This window comes from Myotis nattereri (assembly GCF_964212035.1).
Source record: "Myotis nattereri genome assembly, chromosome: 10".
Taxonomy (NCBI): Eukaryota; Metazoa; Chordata; class Mammalia; order Chiroptera; family Vespertilionidae; genus Myotis; species Myotis nattereri.
The window spans coordinates 69202687-69227232 of record NC_138085.1 but is presented as its reverse complement, the minus strand read 5'-3'; the positions used below and the strand labels follow the sequence as shown (position 1 = coordinate 69227232).

The 24546-nt window shown below is 36.7% G+C and overlaps 1 protein-coding gene across 2 annotated transcripts in view; it reads right to left on the bottom strand.

The window, feature by feature from the left end:
* The window catches only part of MEMO1 (mediator of cell motility 1), an 83798-nt gene that overhangs the window by 16671 nt on the left and 42581 nt on the right, over positions 1-24546 (bottom strand). For both annotated transcript variants that reach the window (XM_081100828.1, XM_081100829.1), the window contains 3 exons: positions 17439-17551; positions 15034-15145; positions 5093-5235 (listed from right to left, as the gene is read on the bottom strand). In XM_081100828.1, the coding sequence (XP_080956954.1) occupies positions 5093-5235; positions 15034-15145; positions 17439-17551 (368 nt within the window). The remainder of the gene's footprint in view (positions 1-5092; positions 5236-15033; positions 15146-17438; positions 17552-24546) is intronic.

Below are 24546 nucleotides of genomic sequence, written 5' to 3'. Positions count from 1 at the left end.
GAATCCATTCCAGAGCACGCTTTCTGAGAAAAAGAAATACAGGTAAGTAATTTTCCCATCTCCAAAGGTGACTGGTGATTAATGAGTGGATTCACAGAGTGTGGAGAATAAGCTCCAGGGATGTCTGTTTAACACACAACAATCAACTAATGAGGACAAACAGAACAATGAATGGTACAAAAATCAATACTACTTTTTAAGTACTTTGAAACAAAAAATAAAAAAAGTATCGAAAACCTCAATATTAAACTATAAACTGGATTGTGGAATTAAACAATGAGTTTGTAAAGATGATCTAAAAGCCCTCAAAAGATCAGTCAATAAGAGACTTTCAGACATATGTCTAGTAAAAATTATACTGTTATACATTCACTTAATCACTTTATGTTTATGTTAAAATGTCTTAAAATATTTTAGTTAACCCTCAGAACCTGTGTGGTAGATAAGGACCTAAAACTGGGGACATTCATAATTGAAATCATTATCAAAGAAAAAATGTATTTCACAAAGGAATTATATTCTGAGTAGCATCAAATAAGATAATCATTTTTATAAGCAACATACTATAGTCCTTTCATTCTGAAATCTTAGTTATTATATAAAAGTATTAACCTTCTCTCAAACTTGCAAAAGATCAAAAACCTAAATATGTGAAATCTGTTATGTATAAATATCAAAGCTAGAGTAGGTACGTCAGGAATTAGCTAACTTACACCCAAACTAAATTAAATATTTATAAAATAGTAATGCCCTCATAACCCAAGAGACTAACAGAAAGGAAGAAGAGTATGCATAATCACTTTTTATACATATTAATGTACAAATATGAATAAAGATATACATATTTAGGAGAATACCATTTTTAATAGGTGTCACATATTTATGAAAAAGAAATTATGTAAACCTAGACAAATATAAGAAATTATATAAACGTAGACAAATAAAAATCCAAAATTGCTAAAGTGACAGAAGTAAACTTTATTCATATTTTAACAAAATAATATAATTTATCAGTAATATTTAACAAATAAATCTATTGAAAATTATTTGTATTTAAAACAATCATTAAAGGAAAATTAAATAAAAACATGGATCCACTTTTAATAATCCATTTTTCTTAGTTCCAGTTTCATTTAGAAACTTCTTTAAAGTTAACTGAAGAGCTGCCCTAACCAGTTTGGCTCAGTGGATAGAGCTTCGGCCTGTGGACTGAAAGGTCCCAGGTTCGATTCCAGTCAAGGGCATGTACCTTGGTTGCGGGTACATCCCCAGTGGGGGGTGTGCAAAAGGCAGCTGATCGATCTCTCATCGATGTTCCTAACTCTCTATCCCTCCCCTTCCTCTCTGTAAAAAATCAATAAAATATATTTTAAAAAAAATAAAGTTAACTGAAAATTTTATTAATGAAAGCTGGTAATAATCTAAATTTAGAAATAGATGCCGGACCAGAGTGACTCAGTGGTTGAGTGTTGACCTATGAACTGGGAGGTTATGGTTCGATTCCTGGTCAGGGTACATGCTCAGGTTGGAGCTCCATCCCCAGTGGGGGGTGTGTAGGAGGCAACCAATCAATGATTCATATTTTCTCTCTCTCCCCCTCCCTCCCTGAAATCAATAAAAAATATTTATAAATAAATAAACAAACAGACAAATAAATAAATAAAATTGGAAAAAGAAATTTCAGGCCGAAACCGGTTTGGCTCGGTGGATGGAGCGTCGGCCTGCGGACTGAGGGGTCCCGGGTTCGATTCCGGTCAAGGGCATGTACCTGGGTTGCGGGCACATCCCCAGTGGGAGATGTGCAGGAGGCAGCTGATCGATGTTTCTCTCTCATCGATGTTTCTGGCTCTCTGTCTCTCTCCCTTCCACTCTGTGGAAAATCAATAAAATATGTTAAAAAAAAAGAAAAAAGAAAAAAAAAAGAAATTTCAGGAAGGTCAGGAAAACACAAATATTAACAGTATATATGGGGAAGAGTAAAAATGAAACTTAGGAAAATGAAATGAAAATTCTACTAATTACATAAACTAAATTGGTTCAGGCAAAATTCTCTTTATATGAAGCCATCCTGTAGAATGTGGAACTTAGTAAGTACACAATGTATGGGGACAACATCATTTAACCAAATACTGGTAGCAAATGTTCTTTCACTTATGTCACTCTTCCTGAAAGTTAACAGGAAAGATGAAAAGGGGTGGGACGTTATAAGCACTATGGGGGAAACATCATTCTATTGGGCTAATAAGAAAAAAGGCAGGAGTTGAAATGCAGGGGTTTTCAGGGGAATTCAAATGAGGGCATAGAAAGAAGGGGCACAACAAAATCTAGGTTCCCCCTCTCTCTTTAGCTCATCTCACCCAAGAAGAAAACTTAAGAGTATTTTAGTCTTTGTACTTTTTATCTCTCTAATATCTCTTTCAAGTCTAAATAAAGCTAAGTGGGATCTTAAATATGAGCATCTTTAAAGCAAAATATACTTTTAAAAAAAGGCAGTCACTCCAGTCAGTGTGGCTCAGTGGTTGAGCATCGACCTATGAACCAGGAGGCTACGGCTCGATTCCCGGTCAGGGCACATTCCTAGGTTGTGGGCTTGATTCCCAGTAGGGGGTGTGCAGAAGGCAGCCCATCAATGATTCTCTCCCATCATTGATATTTCCATCTCTCTCTCCCTCTCCCTTCCTCTTTGAAATCAATTAAAAAAATTTTTTTTAAAGAAAGTCATTCATGTAAATGGACACTGGCTAACAAAATAATTCAAGGCAAAATTCTTCCAACTATATCTAAGTCTCCCAACTGTCTCTATCACCAAGTTTCTCACTTTATTCTTCACAAAAGCTGGACAATATATAAAGAAAAGTGACTAGAAATGAAAAATGTCATTGTCAGCACTTTAATATATTAGTCTACAAGAACAAAACAAAAAATCTGCTATATATGAGTAATTTTATTAACTGTACCATAATCAATTAAGTTCAATCAAATTTCCTAATTAGAGTTAGTACAGTGTTCTCCCTAAGCACACAGTAAGCACTTAATGAATATAGTTAGTGATAGTAACACTGAAAAAACAACTGGAAAAGTTATTTTTACTTAACCACCAGATGTAAATATAAGTGTATTTTAGTCTCTGTTTAGTTTTCCATAGCTAACATATCACCAGAAAATCCTATCTTACAATTTAAATACCAAAGTTTTCAAGAAATAAGGAGATCAAATGACCTAAATAATTTTCTAAGATATAGGTAAAATGTAAAACAAAGTTCATTTTTCTCTCAACACTGTACTTAAATACAGTAGTGCAGTAGGGTTTGTTTACTTTCTAATGCATTACTGAGGTAAAAAGGATGATACCACAGAAAAGCACACATGAAGGTGTCCACTGATGTTTATGTGCATTTTATTGTGGTTGCACATGGTGCCAACCTCGAAGAGCTTAGACTGAAAAACTGTATCACGAGAACCAATTATTTAAATCATAGAGTGATTTGAAGTGAATCACAAGAGCCTTAAAAGTGAAGGAAGAGGGAGCACATGCTTCAAGAATCTTAAAACATTATTACCAATGCAAATTTACAATACTAAAGAAAAATAGCCCTTTTTTCAATATGACATACCTTACTTTTTAAGATAAGCTATTACTAAACTTCAGAATTCTCAAGAAACTCTTTTGAAACATTTACCTAGTCCTCAGATGTAACTAATATACCCATAAAAATAACTTCTGCCAAAGGTAGCCAAAGGAACTTGTTATTAAAGAACCCTGAAGAGCTTCTGAGGAAGTTTGTAAAGTAGCACAGCTACCTGCATGCCCTAAACCAGGGCTTTCAACCCCAGCACTACTAATATTGTAGGCAGGATAATTCTTTGAGGTAGGGAACTTTCCTGTGCATTATAGGATGTTTATTTAGAAGCTTCCCTGAACTATTTTCACTAGATGTCAATAGCATCCCCAGCTCCCACCCCACCCCAGTTGTGATGATCAAAAAAAATGTCTCTAGGCATTTCCAAACGCCCAGGAGTAATCCCCAGTTGAGAAATTAACGCCTTAAACAAAAATACCATTAGGAAGGATGGTTCTCTTGAACTGAAATCTCTAGGCCACTCATAGCACAAAGAAAGAGAAGAAAATACCAGCCTAAACAGGCCAGATAAACGTTGAATCAATACTGGCAATCAATGGCTACGATGTGAAAAACCAGGGCTCCCTGTATCTCATTGAGGATGTTTTTCTAGCCATTCTAGCACTCTACCTTAAAATTTCTGGTCTTGTGCCGTATGTTTTCTCTATAACCAAAGAAATAACTGAAGGATGAACAGATCCTGGCACCCTTAAACCAATGAAAACATAAGCCAAGAGATGTCCTACAGGAACAGAATTCAGAGACATTCTGGAACAGTAAATGAGAGCAAATGTTGTCCCAAGAATGTGAAAAAATCAACATTTACTGAAAGAGGCACCTACAAATGTCTCACTTACTTTATGATCTATTCACTGTGAAGCTTCCTTATTCTTTTAAGTGGCAATCATAACAAAAATCACATAGGAGTCCTTACCAATGAAGACCACAGTGCTAATAGCCAACGTGTTACAATCGTTGGAGGTTAGCTCTAAACTGATGGCAATTATGGGCAAAAATTAAGCATCAAAGGAGAAAAAGAAAGAAAAAAGACCAATTACAAAACAGGAAATGTGGAAAAGGACTGCCAGCGCACACAGTGCTCTTCTATGTTCTAAAAAAGAAAATTAGTTTTATCCACCAAAACACCAATTTCGGGCATCTACCACACAACTCTACCTGGAAATGGGGTTAAAAGATCTTAACTCCCACTAATGTTAAGTGTCTAAGCAAGGATGCCCTCACACTGTGAATCCAATTATACCAGTCGCCTTTGGAAATGCATCCATAATCCACTATTATAATCTGATCCCTTTTAAATGACCAACAGACTTTTTATTCACTTTTAAACATTGCTGCAAAAGGTAAAACTTTCCAAGGAAAGTGATAAAGAACTGAAAATCAGAGCTTAGAATGAAAAGATACCTTTAACCACAGTATATAATAGCTATCATAGGTTAAAATCTAGAACTTACCCCAATGGCAGAAATCAGAAGAAACCACAAAGAGATTACTAGGATCCGCTAGATATTTACTGAAGAGTTTTCCGAATTCCTGTTCTTTTGACTCACTCAGAGCTCCAACCAGTACAGGAATAATGGTAAACTCATCCTTATGGCTTAAAGAAAACAGAAAAAAAAAGTCACTTGAGAAGTATAAGAATAAGAATAAAAATAGTTTTCAATGTGTTTGCACTAAAAAGTGGAACATATATTAATATTTGTAAAGATAATACACGTATTGTTGAATTCTTAAAATCTATAAATTAAATGTTTAAAGAAGACCATTTAAAAATGAGAGGTACAAAAAATGAGGTACAGAATACTCAAAATATCCATTTAAATTACAGAAATGTACAACACTTCTTTAGGTAACCAAAATTATTTTACTACCAGGTAGAATAACATCCTCAAAAATAAAAATAAGCCCATCAGACCATCACCAAGTCAAGTCTTCTCAACTACCCATCAAAGCTGGAATCATCTGCCCAATACTTCCACAATTTAAAAAGAACATTAAACTCTTCCTCACCTATTTTAGTCCTTTCCTATTATTAATACCACCATTTCTAACATTTGTTCCATAAACCTGTCAAGTGAGGCCTACAACACTTAATGCTGGCTCCCATACGATTCCCCAATTACACTTATACCTGTACTAATAAACAGAAACAAGACAGTCTGAAAATACAACTCAATTCTACTGGCATCTAGGGTGACCACAGATTCCAAGAAGCAGGTTTTAATTTCTAACAGCGATAATAAAACACCACACCCACTCACAGTGTTTACAGCACAACCACAAATCCCCTTTTCACTCCACAGATTGACAGATTCATGGAAAAGGAATAGAGCAGATTAATAAAGAAGAACTATGATAGGCTATAGAAATAGATGTTTATCCAAAACCTTTTAAAATGTTCATTATAGTGAAATTCTACTTACATATATTATTATTTATATTCTAAATGATCCCAGATTTGGAATTTTAGAAGCATGAAATCATGTTTGTCTGACTTGTTCTGAACAGGATTTAAGAGGGTGGGGGGGATCACCATTATAATAATGCTCTTTAATATGAATAGCCTGACACTTTACTGATGTAGGACAAATAAAATTCATAAAAGCTCTTTAAAATACTAAGTTTAAGTATTCCCAAAAGAAATGTTATTCCAGCTTCATAAAGCTAAATTCAGGGCACCCAAGCGCCTCCCCCATCATAAAGGCCCCCTTACCCTTGTCAATTGCGAAATAAACAGATCATACAGATCTCCAGTCCCTCTGCAATGCAGGGGCTTCTTGGGCAGAATCTGCATCTATGGAGTAAGAAAAAAGAGGAAGCTGGCAGAGGAAGCTGCCATGGGCTCTTTCTCTATTACCAATTTGCTTAAAAACTGCGTGAGTGAACAGGGGCTCTTCAATAAGTTAAGAATTATCATTTCAAAGAAAAGAACTGAGCTCTAGTGAAAATTCAAGAAGATTATTATAACTTGTTCTGTTCTAACTTCAAGTATCACCTACATAAATAAATATGCCAAGAAAATCAAAGAGTTTGCAAGTAATTATGACATGGTAGGCAAGCAGTTATATAGACTATAAAAAACAAGAAGTCAGAAGAAATGAGTTCAAGTATTATCTATATTGCATGCAAATGTTGAGAGTGTGGCCAAATTACTAATCTAAAAATGTCCTTATCTGTAAAATGATCATAATTATAATACTAATTTCATAAAACTGTGACAAAGTGAGGAATACTATAAAAGTACTATGTCAACAACAGTTGGCTCACTCTGCAGAAACAACACATGTCTACCTTCCACAAGAGCCACCAAAACATTCAATTAACCGGTTTGAGCTCACAAATTTATCTAGAGGTAAAAGACTCATGCTACTTAGAAATCTAAGCCTTGAATCAAGATTCATCCATCCACCTCTCTTTGTTCTTTCCCTTTTTAAACAAATGTATGTTGTTCTCTATTCCCCCAAAGCATGAATTAGAGGAAAGAGCATTTGACTTTGATATATAATATTCCCAGGTTTTAGAATCAATTTGTGAAGTTGGTCTTCCCTAGTAAAGGAGTAAAAAAAAACAACTTGTAATATAAAACTGAATAAACTGTCAACGACAACCATTTTGTGCTCTAGAGATCAACCAAAGGCAAGAAACAAGATTAGAGTTTATTCATAAAAAAAAACAACTGAATTTCTTGAGAAGAATAGTGGAAGCCTGGCACCTTAGGAGGAGCTGTCCCCATCCCTCTGCTCTACTCCACAAACATGGCAGTTCTGTTGGCAGTGAGAACTGGCAGAGGTGTTAGGCCAGTGGAAAGAGTCAATAAAAATATTTTTCAATATATAAAATATGTATTTTTTTAAAAAAGAAAATAAACTGTTTTGCATACTTACATCTGTAAGCCTACTTTTACCCTAACCTGTATATGGGTGAGAGAGAAGTTTATTTTATGTGTGATCATTTTACAGCTTGAGCAGAATGTCCATGCTCACCAAATAGTACACATGAGAAAAGTGCATTTTGTTGCATGTCAGTTATAAATATACCTAAATAAAGCCTTTAAAATGCTTCCAAATAAAGACCTCGATATCCCTGCCTTGTTAGAAAAGTAAAATGTCACCCCTATATGGGCTCTACCAACCTTGTCAGTTCAGCAACCTCATTGGTACTTGAGTTCTGGCTAGGAAAAGAATTCAAAGCCAAGACTCAAACTCTAAGAGAAAGTTTATTTAGAAAGTCACAGAGGTAGAAGTGAGCTGTAGAGGAAATGGGCTCAGGAAACAAGTTACAGAGACAACAGAAGGGCCCTTGGAACTTAGGAGAGAAAAGGGAAAAGGTAGCATGCCTGGGAGGAAGAGGTGGCCAGTGTTTTTATCTCATTAGCAGTACATAATTTAAATCTTAAAAGTGATGACATTTTTAACTAGATGAAGTACTGTACTCAAATAGTTATTTGCTTATTCTTCCTCTGGAATTTGGATATTTGTCCCCTAAAAAACATTAATATGAGAATTTTTTCCTCTATACAAATTCTTCCAATTTCCTAAAGATTTTAGAAGCAGTCCAGAGAATTAAACAAATCATAACAAATCCAGGAAGAAGACAATTTATCCTTATCCCTAAAGGTGCTAAAGCTGTTGCTACTGAAGCATCCATCTTATATAAAAACTGCTGTTTAAAATTTTAACCCTGCTATTTCTGGCTTCTGTAAATGCTTGCTGGGTTAAATAATAAGGAAAATAAGGCTACTCCCATTTCAGAGAGGCATTAAACCTTCTCCAGACGAAGGTATCAGTGCAGGCGTCAGGCCAAGCCTTTGGTCGAGGTCACAAAGCGCCAGCACATAGGTGCTCTTTAAGAATTTGCAAAGGGGACCAGAACAGAACCCCATATTTGGGAGACAAAGAGGGTAAGATGTTATAAATACAGGAAACTTCCTGTGTGATTTCGCCCAGAATTTGAGAGACATTTTCCTCTGGGCCCGCGTAATAATAATAAATGTAACTCCATCTCTCTAAGTGTTGCTTGGTTCTTCTCTGGTTTTTCTGTAACATTATAATAGTACGATTATATTATTTATTCTCCTTTCCTCTTTTAGATAGAAAATAGTCAGAGAGGGGGAAAAAGGATAAAACATATGGAGATAAAAAATAAATGCCTTACACTAACTTTTATTCATCCTATTCATGGTCATAGAAACTGAAACTGTTCCATTACAACAAACGAAAATGTTTTAGCTATATTCTAGAGATCCTCTATGCCCTATAATTCTAAATAATCTCTTACTGATGTACAGGTAATACTCAAAACATACATAAAAAAGGAAAACTCAGAAACATAAAGAAAATCCACATTTGTTCTAAAATCTCAGTAAATAACAACAAAAAATACTTAACTGCAAGACATATGAAGAAATACACAAATAACCATGAGTATAAAAGTCAAAGTAAGAGCCCTAGCTGGCTTGGCTCAGTGGATAGAGCGTCAGCTTGCAAACTGAAGGGTCCCAGGTTCAATTCCGGCCAAGGGCACATGCCTGGGTTGTGGGCTTGATCCCCAGTAGGGGATGTGCAGGAGGCAGCCAATCAATGATTCTCTCTCATCATTGATGTTTCTATCTCTTGCTCCTTCTCCCTTCCTCTCTGAAATCAATAAAGAAATATTTTTTAAAAAAAAAGTAAGAGTAAGAACACATTTGAAAATGGCACTGTCCCTGTGGCTGTCATTAAAGCTGGACAGAGGTAGAAAAATCTCAGACTTCTATGTCCAGAGACAAGCCATTCCCCTCTGTTAAAGATGACCTATTCAAGAACACATCTTACTTTTCTCTGGCATTTTCAATATCTGAAGACTTAATTGAGGCCACAATCAAAAAGGAAAGTAAAATCTTTAGACCTAGTACAAACTTAAGATATAATAAGGGTTAGGGTGGCATGTAAGTGAATCAAAAAATCAGAAAGTTGGAATAGCAATATGGCAGCCTGGAATTGGGAAAGAGGAGTGGCAATTCTGCAGGTCTGCTGTGCAATCTTCAGAAGGGCCTGCTTGTAAGACTGTCCTTGGTGACATCTGGGAACTTGACTTTTACAATGTTCCTTATGTGATTAAGGCTGCTTTATCCCCATGAGACACTGTACCAGACTGCCTAGCTGTTTATAAAAATGTCATTATAGCTAACACCTGCTTTCCTTCTGGGAGTCTAGAATTTCAGTAGTTGTGCCTAGTTATGCTGACAGTGTCTACATAACCAGCTCCTGATAAAAAAAAACCTGGATTTAAAAATAAAATAAAACCTGATTTTAAATCTTTTTACCAAAATATTATTGAATGTTTTAAAGAGACAGAGAAAGGGAGAGGGAGACAGAGAGAGAAACATCAATCGGCTGCTTCCTGCAGGCCCACCACAAGGGATCGAGCCTGCAACTGGGGCATGGACCCTGACTAGAAATCGAACCTGCAACCTCTTGGTGCATGGGACAAGGCCCAACCAACTGAGCCACATCAGCCAGGAATGGTTTTGAATCTGAAAAGCAGCTTGCCTGGCCAGAAACATTAGACACATGTTACACCGCAGGAGAAAGCACATTCCATTCGGCCCACCCTATGAAAGGGAGGAACTTTGGAAGCCTGCACCTGGCTTCCTCCAGATTCTGCTTAATGTGTCTTTTTCCCTTGCTGGTCCTGCTGTGTATTATCTTTTCTAATAAACCAGAGTCAGGAATACAACTGCGAATCGGTCTAGTGAGTCTTCAAATGTGAGGCTGCTTGTAGAACTCTCGAAACAGGTGCTAAAGGCAAAATGAAATAAAGGAATCATAATGACAAGCATTATAGGGAGCCCTAAAAAAAGAATTTCTCTCATTTTTTTCTTAATCAAATTCACTTTCAAACCACAGTTACATACATCCAGACTTTATGCAGAATAATTTCACTGTCAAAGAACAAACTAAAAAGATCTATTAAACATCAGGCAGAGCTAAAGAACTGGGGAGAGAGAAGAGAGGGAATAAGTAAGCTGGCTGTCAATGACAACTAAAGTTAACATTTAAATTATTAAAAATCTTTACTGTTTGATCAGTTAAGTGAATCTAGGGAGACTCTCAAAATTAATCTCAAAGGCTATATCTTTCTGAATTTTCATTTGAGTAGGAATACTGATAAAGATTACAAGGGCAGGCTTATCTCAGGTACTTGAGAGCCATACTAAACTCTACTTTGTAAACTCAACTATTTGAAGTCAAAAACAAAACAAAACACACACAAAAAATACCCTATCATGAGTTAGCCAAGTTTATTAGAGAAATTCAGTATTTTGTTAGAAGCAAGTCAATATTTCCATATCTTATGTTCTCTTAAATGTATACCTACTGCTTGCTGGCTTTACTTTCTCTGATAATGGCATGCTATTAAACCTTAAACTTTTGCGTTTTCTTAAAATCATCTTACTCCCCCACATATAAACATTTACCAAGTTTTATTGGTTCTAACTTTTTTTTTTTAATATATTTTATTGATTTTTTACAGAGAGGAAGAGAGAGAGAGATAGAGAGTTAGAAACATTGATGAGAGAGAAACATCGATCAGCTGCCTCCTGCACATCCCCCACTGGGGAAGTGCCCACAACCCAGGTACATGCCCTTGACCGGAATCGAACCCAGGACCCTTCAGTCCGCAGGCCGACGCTCTATCCACTGAGCCAAACCAGCTTCGGCTGGTTCTAACTTTTAAATGTCTCCCATAACCTGCTCACTTTCCTACCCCTACCCCATTCACATCTTCCTTAGTTCAAAGCAACTGTGGTTTCTTTACTAAACTATTTTTATCCATCTCTTCCAACCCTATTCCATCCTTCACACCATCAAGGAGTAAGTAATAGGTTCTAATCATCTCCCTCCTCCCTTTGCTAAGAAACTTTAACTACGTCTGTAACTAGTCTATTTTCTAGTCTATTCCAGCCACCTTAGTCAACATTTTACAGCAAGGTGTTCCCTGCCAAATCTCCTGACCCAAAAATTGTGAACAATAACATAGTTGTGATTTCAAGCCACTAAGTTTTGGAGTAATTTGTTACTTAGTAATGGACAGCTGATACAGGTGGTGAGTATAGGAAAGGCTACAAAGGGAAATTACACTTTAAAGTACTTAGAAAGTGGGCACTTTCTAAGAGTCAATCTTAGGGATCCTAATATAATCTGCAAGACAGGGAAGGTTTTCTTAAGAAGTGATACTTAACAGTGGTTATATAATATTATTTAATAGAGGGGAAATTATGAACAAAAATTTTGCTTGTTGGTTTTAAGTTCCTATTTTTCTAAATTTTACACAATGCACATTTTACTTTTGAAATAACAAAAATGCTATTTTGTTAAAAAAAAAAAAAAAAACCTCCTTAAGGATATTATTGGCAGCTTATTGGTTCTATTGTATTAAAATCTATTAAGTTTAAAATATCTGTTTTCTAATGACAAAATGTGCAAACTTTTCAGCAAATAACAAAAAATTTCTATTATCCTATATAATTGAAGAATGGAACATTTCAATTATACTAACATTCCAAGAAATAAACATCACATATTGCTTTAACAATTTCTGAAGAATTATAATGTATTAAAACACAATTAACCTAAAATTAAACTGCTTATAATTTAATCACAATGATTTTTAGAAACTTCTCCAGATTTATGAAGGTCCTCATAGTTATCCTTGTGAACAGATTATCAATAACATAAGACCAAGAGAAGTAAGTAATACTCTGATAACAAAATTAAGAGTGGAAATGATCCAGAAAGACAGCAATAATGGACTAAAACCAACAAGACAAAATTACACATAAGTAATGAGGATATATATCTACACTAATAAAAGAGAAAAATGGTAATTGGCATACGGCGCTACCCTTTTCATTGGCTAATCAGGGCTATATGCAAATTAACTGCCAACTAAGATTGGCAGTTAACTGCCAACAAGATGGCGGTTAACTGCCAACAAGATGGCGGTTAATTTGCATATGTAGGCACAATGCAGGGAGGCGAAAGGGAAAGCAGGAAGAAGCCCCCTGCCACTGACAGTGATCGGAAACCCAGGGGGGAGCTAAGAGCCGGGGGGCAGGGCAAAGGCGGCCCTGGGGCCGCCTTTGCCCTGCCCCCCAGCCATGATCGGAGAATCAGGCGCCTTTGCCGCCCTGGCCAGTGACAGCAGGAAGTAGGGGTGGAGCCAGCGATGGGAGCTGGGCACGGTCAAAGCTGGAAGTCCCAGGAGCTAGGGGTCCCTTGCCTGGGCCTAAAGCAAAGCCCACGATCGCGGGCCGCTGCAGCTGCGGGTCCCCGCTGCCCGAGCTGGATGCCTCAGCCAGAGGCGTCCTGCAGGGGCAGGGGCGGAGCCCGCACGATCGCGGCGCCCCCCACTGCCACTGCGGGTCCCCGCTGCCCGAGCCGGATGCCTCAGCCAGAGGCGTCCTGCAGGGGCAGGGGTGGAGCCCGCACGATCACGGCGCCCCCCGCTGCCACTGCGGGTCCCCGCTGCCCGGGCCGGACGCCTAGGCCAGAGGCGTTAGGCCTGGGCAGGGGCGGAGCCTGCAACCACGGGGAGCTGGGGGTCCCCTGCCCAGGCCTGACACCTCTGCCAGAGGCCTCAGGCCTGGTCAAGGGGCCGATCCGGTGATTGGTGATCGGAGGGTGATGAGGGTCAACTCCTCTGGCCGAGGCATCAGGCCTGGGCGGGGGGTGGAGCCGGGGATTGGGGGGATATGATGGTCCCCTTGCCCAGGCCTGAAGCCTGGGTCAGAGGAGTCAGGCTTGGGCGGGGGGTGGAGCAAGCGATCAGAGGGAGATGGGGGTCCCCTGCCCAGGCATGATTCCTGGGCCAGAGGCCTCAGGCCTGGGCGGGGGCCAGAGCCAGTGATCGGGGGGAGATCGGGGTCCCCTGTCCAAGCCTGACACCTCTGGCGGAGGCGTCAGGCCTGGGCAAGGGGCAGAGCCAGCTATCAGAGGGGTCTGGGGGTCCCCTGCCCAGGCCTGATGCCTGGGCCAGAGGCATCACGCCTGGGCTGGGGGCAGAACCAGTGATGGGGGGAAATGAGGGTCGTCAGGCCTGGGCAAGGGGCCGATCCTGCGATTGGAGGGTGATGGGGGTCAACGACTGAGGGCTCCCAGTATGTGAGAGGGGGCAGGCTGGGCTGAGGGACACTCCCCCCCACACACACACACACACACACACCCAGTGCATGAATTTCGTGCACCGGGCCCCTAGTGTGTGTGTGTGTGTATATATATATATACATATATATATATATATATATATATACACACACACACACACACACACACACACACACATACATGTGTAGGGTTAAAAAGAAATCAACCACAACAGTACAAGAGGATAAAATAATCCAGTTTAACAATATGAAAAAACCTTGGGTTATGGCTGACCACAGTACATTTGCCACAATAGCACAAAAAATGTTAATACAATCTCAAGCTTCAATAATGCAATTAACTAACACATATTTTCTGAGAACCTAAACTGCACCACATACTTTACTAAGAGAATACAGTAATGGCAAGCCAAGAAGGAATAATCTCACCATATTTAAAACTAGTCAAACTATACATGGAATATTAAGTCCATATAAAGAAAATGGTTGAAAATGAGAGAAATGTGACCTACAAAAGGAAGACTTTCTTATTTGAATGCTGACCTAAAAGAAAGCTCTTAAAATAATTATTTCATTGTACCAAAACAAATTAATGACCGTTCTGTGACTGGCATTGTGCTAGGTACTGAGGTATAATTGGAGAATAAAATAGATATTGTCCCTATCCTCAACATACTTATAGTTTACTGAGTATCCTTATCACTGGAAGACCTTTAGCAGACACCAAATAATAATCTAACAAGCATATTATGAAAGAGATTCATGTACTTTGTGTAAAGCTAAAATAAATGACCTCCAATATTGATCCCAAATCTAAAAGGTTGTTATTACTTATGGCATCATACCATAAAAGAATACAATTGTTATTTTAAGATATATAAATGTCTAATGAGTAAAGCAATAGGCAAACCAATAAACACACACACACACACACACACACACGGGTGTTTTTTTTTTATATTTCCCCCTAATAAAACAAACAATTCAATTCACATGTTCAGATTTCATAGGCAAACTATTCAAAAACCAACTTCAATCCACATTAAGAAAATCCAACCTCAAATTTTTATTTCATTTCAAATAAAAAATATTTTTTAGAACTATGAGAGACTACATTTGTATTGTTTTAAGCCCCACCCAACATTTTTTAATCTCCTTACCCTAATGATTATCTTACCGTAGTTAAAATAATTCCAAAGAAATTAATATCTATGATTTCTCTGGGATTTCTTATATTAATCAATATACCTTTCCATGGCTTTAGCTGTATAAGGCAAATGCATTTCAATACTGTGTTCATCTTCATCTGTCTGCAGAGACATGCGTTCAAACATTCCTGTCTTCCATAGTTCTCCGTAAACTAAAGAGATTTCAAAATATAGTAAAACAAATATATTAATGTATATCCTTAACCCGTGAGACTCCACCCAGTAATACAAAACTACATGCTTTGGCAAGAGGTAAAAGCACCACATATATTCTCCTTCTTTTTTTCCTCCATTTTTATTTTTAAAAAAGAAGAGGCTTGCTTTTTACATATCAGACAAAACAATAATATATGTAATAACTCAGCATTTCTAGGATACAGTTATATAAGTAATAATTTAAATTTTTCATCAGTTGCTTTCATTTTAACAAAAATCACCTCCAGGTGTAAGCCTTTCCTTAACTTTAATCAGTACAGGCTAATAAAAGCATAGCTGATTAGAACTCCTACTGAAATATGGAAAAAATCACTGGTCTACTTATAAATGTATAGGATTATTATTTCACACCTCAGGTTCTGGCCATAGTTAAGAATAGAAAATTCCCACTAAGAATGCTATTTTCCTCAAAATTAAAAATAAAGCTTATGGGATAGACCAGAACATAAATTTACCACAGTACCATGCCATAAATAATATTAAAGTGATCTAGTAATTCAGACCCTTGTGATGAATTATACTTAAAACTGAATATTGTACAGCAAGAAAATGATGAAACTAAATTAATAGGTAAAAAAAATGAGTGTTTTTGTCTTATCATAGAACTGAACCAACATTTTTTTATAATTATTATTGATTTCAGAGAGGGAGGGAGTGGGAGAAGAAGAGAGAGAGAAACATCAATGATGAGAGAGAATCACTGATCGGCTGCCTCTTGCACGCTCCCTATTGGGGATTGAGCCCACAATCTGGGCATGTGCTCTTGTCCAGAATCGAAACAGGGACCTTTCAGTCCACAGGCAGATGCACTATCGCAGTGGTTCTCAACCTTCCTAATGCCACAACCCTTTAATACAGTCCCTCAAGTTGTGGTGACGCCCCCAATTTCATTGTTACAAACTAAACATAATTAAAGCATAGTGATTAATCACAAAACTATGTAATTATATATGTGTTTTCCAATCGTCTTAGGCGACCCCTGTGAAAGGGTCGTTCGACCCCCAAAGGGGTCGCGACCCACAGGTTGAGAACCGCTGCACTATCAGCTAGCACCTGAACCAACATTTTATAACTACATCAGAAAAATGGGTTTACCAATATCAAAAAGAGAACTACAAATGGTGCTAAGATTTTTTTCTACAAAAATATATCTGATTAAAAACATTCCATTCCTTCTTTGGCAGGCTATCCAATACCAAAATTTTCTGAACGCCACAACCAAGTTTTAAAAATAAAGTATGTCCCCTAAAAACCTAGGGAGTAAGGCTAGCAATATTCCAGCTTTACTAATAAGATATATTCTAACAAATTGCTGATACTCCATGATTCTTAAAAGCCAAAATTATGGAAATTTAGGACTAGAGAACTATGGAAAAAAAGAGGCGATCATTTTCCTTTGTAAATGGTTTCTTTCACTCTACATTAGTATATTTTGTAAAATTTCTTGAAATAAGCACTCAACATACTTAAAATATAATTTAATGAACTGTAAAGATATATACCAAGTCCATAAAGGTAGTTACTGTGGAAATATAAATTGAGTTCAGATGAGGGGGAAATTCTGAGTAAATATTGGATGATGAGTATTTGTAACACTTTTTCTGTACTATTCTGTATTTTTTAAATTATGCTCCCATCCTCCAAAACTACTATTCAAAGTCAGTAAGTTTTACTTTACACATCCAATATTTAAAATAATGCCCAAGTAAATTAAAAATGTGATTTCTGAAAGCCTATGGAAAAAATAAATCAAACTAATCAACATCTTAAAAATAAAATGCACTTAAGATTTACATAGCACCTTTCTTTCCGAGTTTCACAACTACAGGCTCATTTTTTCCCATAAAAATAATTTGGGAGGAAAAAAAGGCATTATCACCATTATCTATTTACAGTGAGGAAAGTGATATACATAGAGGTACTGACTAACCTGCCCAGAATCTTTCACCAAGTTGTGATGGGTACCACTTTCTTGTCTCACAGTATAATGAGTACAGAGTATTTTCCTACAGTCTGGAGATTAGCGGATCTGACAGATTTTTGCGGCTGGCAGAAAAACTGTGATTGTCTTTCAAGCACATAGAAGATTTTTCTTTCTTTGTTTTTATTTTTTGTAGATTAATTACAACAAGTTTTATTTTTTGAGATATTACTATGATATTCACATTTTATAATTCCTATTTAAAAACCGTTAGCTGTTTATAAGCTTTATGATTTCTTTATACTTACTCTTTTGGTCAATACGAAGGTCATACAGAGGTGTTCTATATATATCCACACTGGAAAGTGCACATCGAGAGAGGGGCACATGATGAGAAGGCCCAAGGATGAAAATTCTCCGGCTAGGATATATACAACAAAAAACACAGAACAATTGCACTTCTATACAAACCTTATTAAATAAAAGGGGGAAAAATGAGTAAATTTTTAAAATTACATGTAGTACTGTTTTCTTTCATTGCCTACTCTTATGCACTAAATTGTGTTCCCCTAAAATTCGTATGTTGAAATCTCACCCCCAAGTACCTCAACATGTAACTGTATTTGAAAATAAGGTATTTAAGGGGTGATTTGTTAAAATAAGGCCATTAGGGTGAGGCCTGAATCCAATATGACTGCTGTCCTTATAAGAAGAGGAAGAGACAGCAGGGGTACACATGCGCAGAGAGGTGACCACATGGAGAGGCGTCAAGAGGGCACCCATCTGCAAGCCAAGGAGAAACCATTCTGACAGTACCTCGATCTCAAACTTCCAGCCTCCAGAACTGTGGGTAAATAAATTTCTGTTGTTTCAACTGCCCAGTTTGTGGCAGGTTGTTATGGCAGCCCTAGCAAACTGATATACCTACGAATAATCTGCTCCTCAGTCAATTAGGTTAATTTTTTTGTCTGTCTTTCTGTTGGAAGGCCTTTATTTTTTGTTGTTGTTCTTGTTCTTGTTGTTGGAAGGCCTTCAACACCTGGAAATACCAGTTACTAATTATCTACAGTAAACCAACCTGTTATGTTTAAAATTATCCCTGTATTTACAATGGCTAGAAAGCTTTCAATAACTATAGTAATTGAATTTTAAACATTTCAGCTATTAACTAAAATCTCAAAATTCTAACGCATTCTAAATTTGCCTTCTAAGGTCTACCACAATTTTAATAAAAATACATAATAGTACAGATTCTAAAAACTCATGAAAAATATCATTACAAAGAAGCATTTTGATAAAGCTATTTTCACATGTCTTCCATGGAGAGAGAAAAAAGACATCTTGTTGAGAAGAATTCTGTATAATAAGCTTTCTCTGTTCCCATTTAAGTAGAAGTCATTCTCAAAAACAAAGAAACTTGATTATGTGTTATTTGCACTGTAGGCTAAAGAAAAGAACTGTGCTAAACTATAACTTAAGTCTTTACAATTCTTTTATCTTGACATCAGGAGTAAAATTAACTTCCTTTCGTTTTATTTCCAACATCCCTACAATCTAAATTCCAAAACTATCCATTTTCTCTTTTCTCCTAGACTCATATGAACAAAACTTACACAAACACACCACACTCACATACAAACTTACAGACCAAAAAAAAAAAAATTCTGAGAAAGAAGGGAATATATGATTGCCTAAATACTTAGAAAATTAAGGACTACTCACTGCTCAATTAATGGACAAAGAATGACACAGAAGCTAATTCTTTCATGTCAGAAAGTTGCAGGCCAAAGAATGCCCCCACTGATAATGCTTCTTGTCATCACCATTATGATCAACTCAATAACCATTTCAGAAAAAAAGATCAAATCTACTGATTCCTAATTGAAGAAAAGAAATACCACTATGTTCTCCTATCTTTTTTTTTTTTTAAATATATTGTATTGATTTTTTACAGAGAGGAAGGGAGAGAGATAGAGAGTTAGAAACATCGATGAGAGAGAAACATCGATCAGCTGCCTCCTGCACATCTCCTACTGGGGAGGTGCCCGCAACCCAGGTACATGCCCTTGACCGGAATTGAACCTGGGACCTTTCAGTCCGCAAGCCGACGCTCTATCCACTGAGCCAAACCGGTTTCGGCATGTTCTCCTATCTTAACAGCACATAAATATCACCATGATTTTGTTTACAGCTAATGTTCGACATAGACAATGATAACTGAGTATTTCAGTGACTTACTTACCTAATGACAAGTATTTATATGAACAAGAATCAAGTATGAAAAAAAGGCATTTTTATGTTTGAGGAAACAATCCTGGAAATCCAGGATAATTAAAATATGACAAGACTTTTAAAATACCAATCTAAACTCAAGGTATAAAAACATTTCATAAGTAAATGTAATAAGGTTCTCACAGTGGCCAAAAGATGAGCACACCAGAAATAAAGGCCCCAGGTCAGCTGGGAAAGCCTAGCTGCTCCTCTAAGACTGACTGCTCACCTTGTTCGCCTTTCTGTCAGACACCCACTCGCTGAAAAGATTAAGACTGCTGGGGGAAGAACTGCCTCGTCTGAATTAACCAACTGTGTACCCAACAAATTCTTCCCAGTTTGGCAGAAACTCACTCAAATGTGAAGTTCCACATTTGGTTGAGAGATAATAGGAAAAAAGAGGCTGAGGTTCCATCAACATAAAACCCTTAAAGTGATATATTCGAAAACAAACCAAAAGAGGCTAGGTATCACTGAAGAAAAAAAGAATGCACATTAAACTGGTAGTAATTGCAAAATGGGTCTCTGTTAGCCATATGCTAACAAAAATAATATTAATAGGGTAAATAAAAGATAATGCATTTTCTTTTCATTTTTTCTTGCTAGATTGCAAGACTCAGGAACACTAAAGCCATAAAAATATTTTGGAGAGAAATGAGTAATGCATGAAAAGCAATGTCGCCGAAACCGGTTTGGCTCAGTGGATAGAGCATCGGCCTGCGGACTGAAAGGTCTCAGGTTCGATTCCGGTCGAGGGCATGTACCTGGGTTGCGGGCACATCCCCAGTAGGAGATGTGCAGGAGGCAGCTGATTGATGTTTCTCTCTCATCGATGTTTCTAACTCTCTATCTCTCTCCCTTCCTCTCTGTAAAAAATCAGTAAAATATATTTTAAAATAAATAAATAAATAAATAAATAAATAAATAAATAAATGCAATGTCACTTACTCTCTATTTAATAAACTGCAAGGTGCTTTGTCGTTAAAGAAGTAACTTTTCAATATTACCATGTCATCACAGTTGTGACACATAAAAGAAACCTTTAATATGAAAAAATGGGGTGTAAAGGGAATCAGTAAGCATTCTCTGAAAAATAAATGTTTTTCACATATAGTACCTCCAGAGAATTTACTTTGTGGAGTTATTTTCTAAGATTGTCATCTGTGCACCCAATACATAAGTTACCTGAGTGTCTGCCCTCAAAAATATTCATCTACTTATTCTAAATAATGTAACAAAAGTAATTTTTGAAAGATGTTTCATGGCAAGTGTCGATATTTTATCTAAAGAATAAAATGTGTGTGGCCCCAAATAAGATTCCTTTTTGCTCTTTTTCTGCCATGCAAGACTTTCTGAAAGATCTGAATCAAGTTACTAAGTGTGTCCTGAGTTTATTTTTAATTAAAGTCTTAGTAAAAGGAAAAGACTTTGAAACTATAAATATGGAAAGAACCTAACTAAATGTATCATTTTTTAAATTTCTTAAAACAGTCAGCCAGAGTGCTATTTTTGAAACATAAATTGGGTCCTATCACTCTCCTGCTTAAAAAAAAAAAAAAAAAAAAAAAAAGTCTTTTCATGGCCAGAGGATACTAGTAAAATACAAAAATCTTTAAAACGGGTTCTAAAGTCTCAAATAAACTGGCCCTTTTTGTATTACTCTTCCCTTTCATCACAATACTTTATGTATACTGGTCTTCTTGAAGTTCCTTGATGACACAAACAACCTTGCCTACTTCAAAGCCTTCACACATTTCTTTTGCTTGGCTTAAAAATCATTTCCTCAGAGACACCTTACCTTCCCCGAAACCTAATCAGCAGACCTTAACCACAACCTAAATCCAATCTCCCTGCATCACAGCAGTTCTCAAAGTGTGAACTGTGAATTCATCGTGACCCACAAAATCAAAACTATTTTCATAATAAGACAAGGAAGCTGTGTGCCTTCACTGTGATGACATCTGCACATACGGTACAAAAGTGAGGCTGGGTAAGCCGCTGGCAAACAGAATTACTATCGAGGTAATGGAATCAAAATGTACTAGGAGTCATGTGTTCTTCACCCACACCAAGTTTTGTGGGGGGTTTTTCTTAAGGCCAGTTTCACTTAATTTCATTAAGTCTTGAAATTCGAATACAATTTTATAAAAATATTCTGTATGACAAAATGCATTCAATTTGTGATGCTAAATGCTTAAAGCACTACTGCTGCATACAGAGTATGTCTCAGGGAAAAGCATTAGTGTGACTGAGTTGTGAGCTATCAAAATGACTGTAGACAAATTATGGTTATTCCAATGTAGATAGTTGGCAGAAATTTTCTAAAATGATGATCAAAATGAGCTTGCAACTTCAAAGAAAAAATCTGACATGTTTGTTGCCAATGATAAAACTGAAGCTTTTAAGTGAAAATTAGACTTCTGCAAAACTTCCATCCCTGTGAAATTGACAGTTTCCCAATAGTTAAAGATTTTTCGGATGAAACTGGTGGTGACATGAACAAATGTGATTTTTTTGACACTGAATGATAAATGTCAACATTTGAAAGATCTACATAATTCAATAAACACATATTCTATGCAAGATGTTACAAAAAATCATAAAAAGGTAAGAGATCCCTTCAAAGGGCAGGAGAGTACAAAGATGATCTGATTGACATGTAGAAAATGGACTAGGGTGAAAAGAATGGAAGCTAATGGTATAGAATTTAACCTTCGCTCTTGAACTGTTCTTTATTATTCCTCTGTACTTCACATAGTTTCCAAATGATGTTTTTCCTGTTTTCTCAAAGGACTCTGAAGACACTGCAAATCTCAAAGAGGGGATTTTTTAAGAGAATACAAATATGGCTATCCATTATTATTTTTAACACTCAGACCTTCACATTTATTTATTCAGATTCAATTATGTGTTAATTATAGAAAAATAAGCTGGTTACATCACCATGCACCATTTGCCTCACTTTTTAGTGATCTCCATCATCTTCTTAGTCCTTCGTTCTCATCCTTTTTTATTCTTTATCTTTTTCCTTCCATTCTCATTTTCCATCAAACTATTTAACACAAGCTTTCCACTTCTACCAATACTGGCTCCATGTCTCTCTAATGTATTCTAAGGCCAAATTTAATTCAGGGGTACCCTTCCAGCACATATCATCATCAATTAAGATTGTGCCAAATAGAAAAACATTTGGAAAAAGTTCTTACATAAACTAACCTTGATGGTAGCTGGTTCACAGATCCAGGGTCAAATAAAGGAAACTTCTGAAAATCTTTACAATCTAACTTCTATTTGCTCTTATTCATGAAATAATTTAGTTAAAATTGCATATTAAACATGTATCAAGAAATACTTATTAAAGAAGCCCCTCAACATATCCAAATGAAGCAGGGCTAACCAAAACCTCATCAGTTTGGCAACATCATTTTATTAATTATTTAAAACTTAGTAAAAATAATTGTCAACAAAGGTACAGTACAATGTGCAGAGCACACTATACAGAAACAAAAAAGGGCAATTTTGTTTTAAAAAACTGAAAAAATTGCTCAAAGGAAAAAAGAGTAGGCTACGGGTGAGACTTGCTTCTTAAACTCATGGCTGCTGTGAGTTACTTCTTTTGAATGATTATGCTTCATCTCTACTAGTAGAGATGTATTGCTATTACTAGTATTACTACTAACAATCAACATGAAACAATTAAGATGATTGAATTTATCTATTCACATAATATGAAACAACTAGCAATACAGATTGGACCCTGATACTGGTTCACATATAGTAAATTAACTATTTAAATAAAATACTGGTCAGAAAATTTAGTAATTTGGTAGCGATTTTCAGCAGAAATTTTTGAAAGTTCACATGTTTCTCATTTTAGAGAGCAATATACTACTCAGTCACAATTTGCCAGAAAGGTTTTTATAAAGCTAATTTCAGAGCTGTCTTTAAATTAAATGCTTATATCCTTCAAACATCATATGAAATATGATGTCCAATTCTAAAATAATTCAGAGAACCTTATTCTGTCAATGAGAAATTATTCTTATTTTATGAACTACAATAAAGAATTTTAAGTTATAAATGATTAAAGTAGAATAAAGGGCTTTGTATTTTCTTTAAAACGTTCATCTCCAGGTTTTCCCAAATAAAATTTTTTAAAACAGTTAGTGTTCCTGGATCCAATTCCAAAGTACATGGGGGAGAGGGGGTTCTCCACACCTCCAACAAGCAATTCTTGAACACTCTCCCTGGAGATAGCATCAGATTCCACAGGTTATGCATTCAGTCCTACCAGGCTGCTCCCCAAACCTCACTTCAAATGCCAGGCTTCTGACCTGTACTTCTCGCCAACTGGCTATAAACCAGAGGTCCCATGACCCCCTCCTTAGCTTCGATCAATTTGCTAGAGCAGCTCACAGAACTCAGAGAAACATTTTAGTTACAAAAATCACTGGTTTGTTATAAGCAGACGTAATCACAAACAGCCAGTTAGAAGAGATGCACAGGGTGATGTATGGGGAAAGGGAGGAGAGTGCCACTCCCACCTGGATCGCACCAACCTGGAAGCTCTCTGAGCCCTGTCCTTCGGGGATTTATGGAGGCTTCACTACATAGCTGTGACTGATTGAATCACTGGGCACTGGCGACTGATCCAACCTCCAGGCCCTCCTCACTCCCCAGAGGTCAGGAGTGGGACTGGAAAGTTCCCACCCTCTAATCATAATTGCTTCTCCTGGCAACCAGCCCCTATCCTTAGTTGGGATCCAAAAGTCACCTCATTATATCTCTAGAACAAGAGATACTTCTATCATAGTCAACACTTAGGTAATTCCAAGGGTTTGGGCCCTGTGTGTGCATCAGGAACTGTGGACTAAGGGTAAGACCAAATATATATTTCTTATAAATTACAATATCACATTAACCTTCTAACAGTTCCAGAACTGAACATTTTACCAACCAAAGGGAAGGTAAAAACTAAAGGTTCCGACAGTGGAAATAGTATTAAAGCTTTCTATAACCTATAAAAGATATAATCAAACTCATAAAAAGTCAAATTCCTGATGAAATAGAGTATAAAGTAACAATAAGTATGCAAAACAAATTACTTCAGTGACAAAGCAATTATACTTCCCGACATTATCCCAT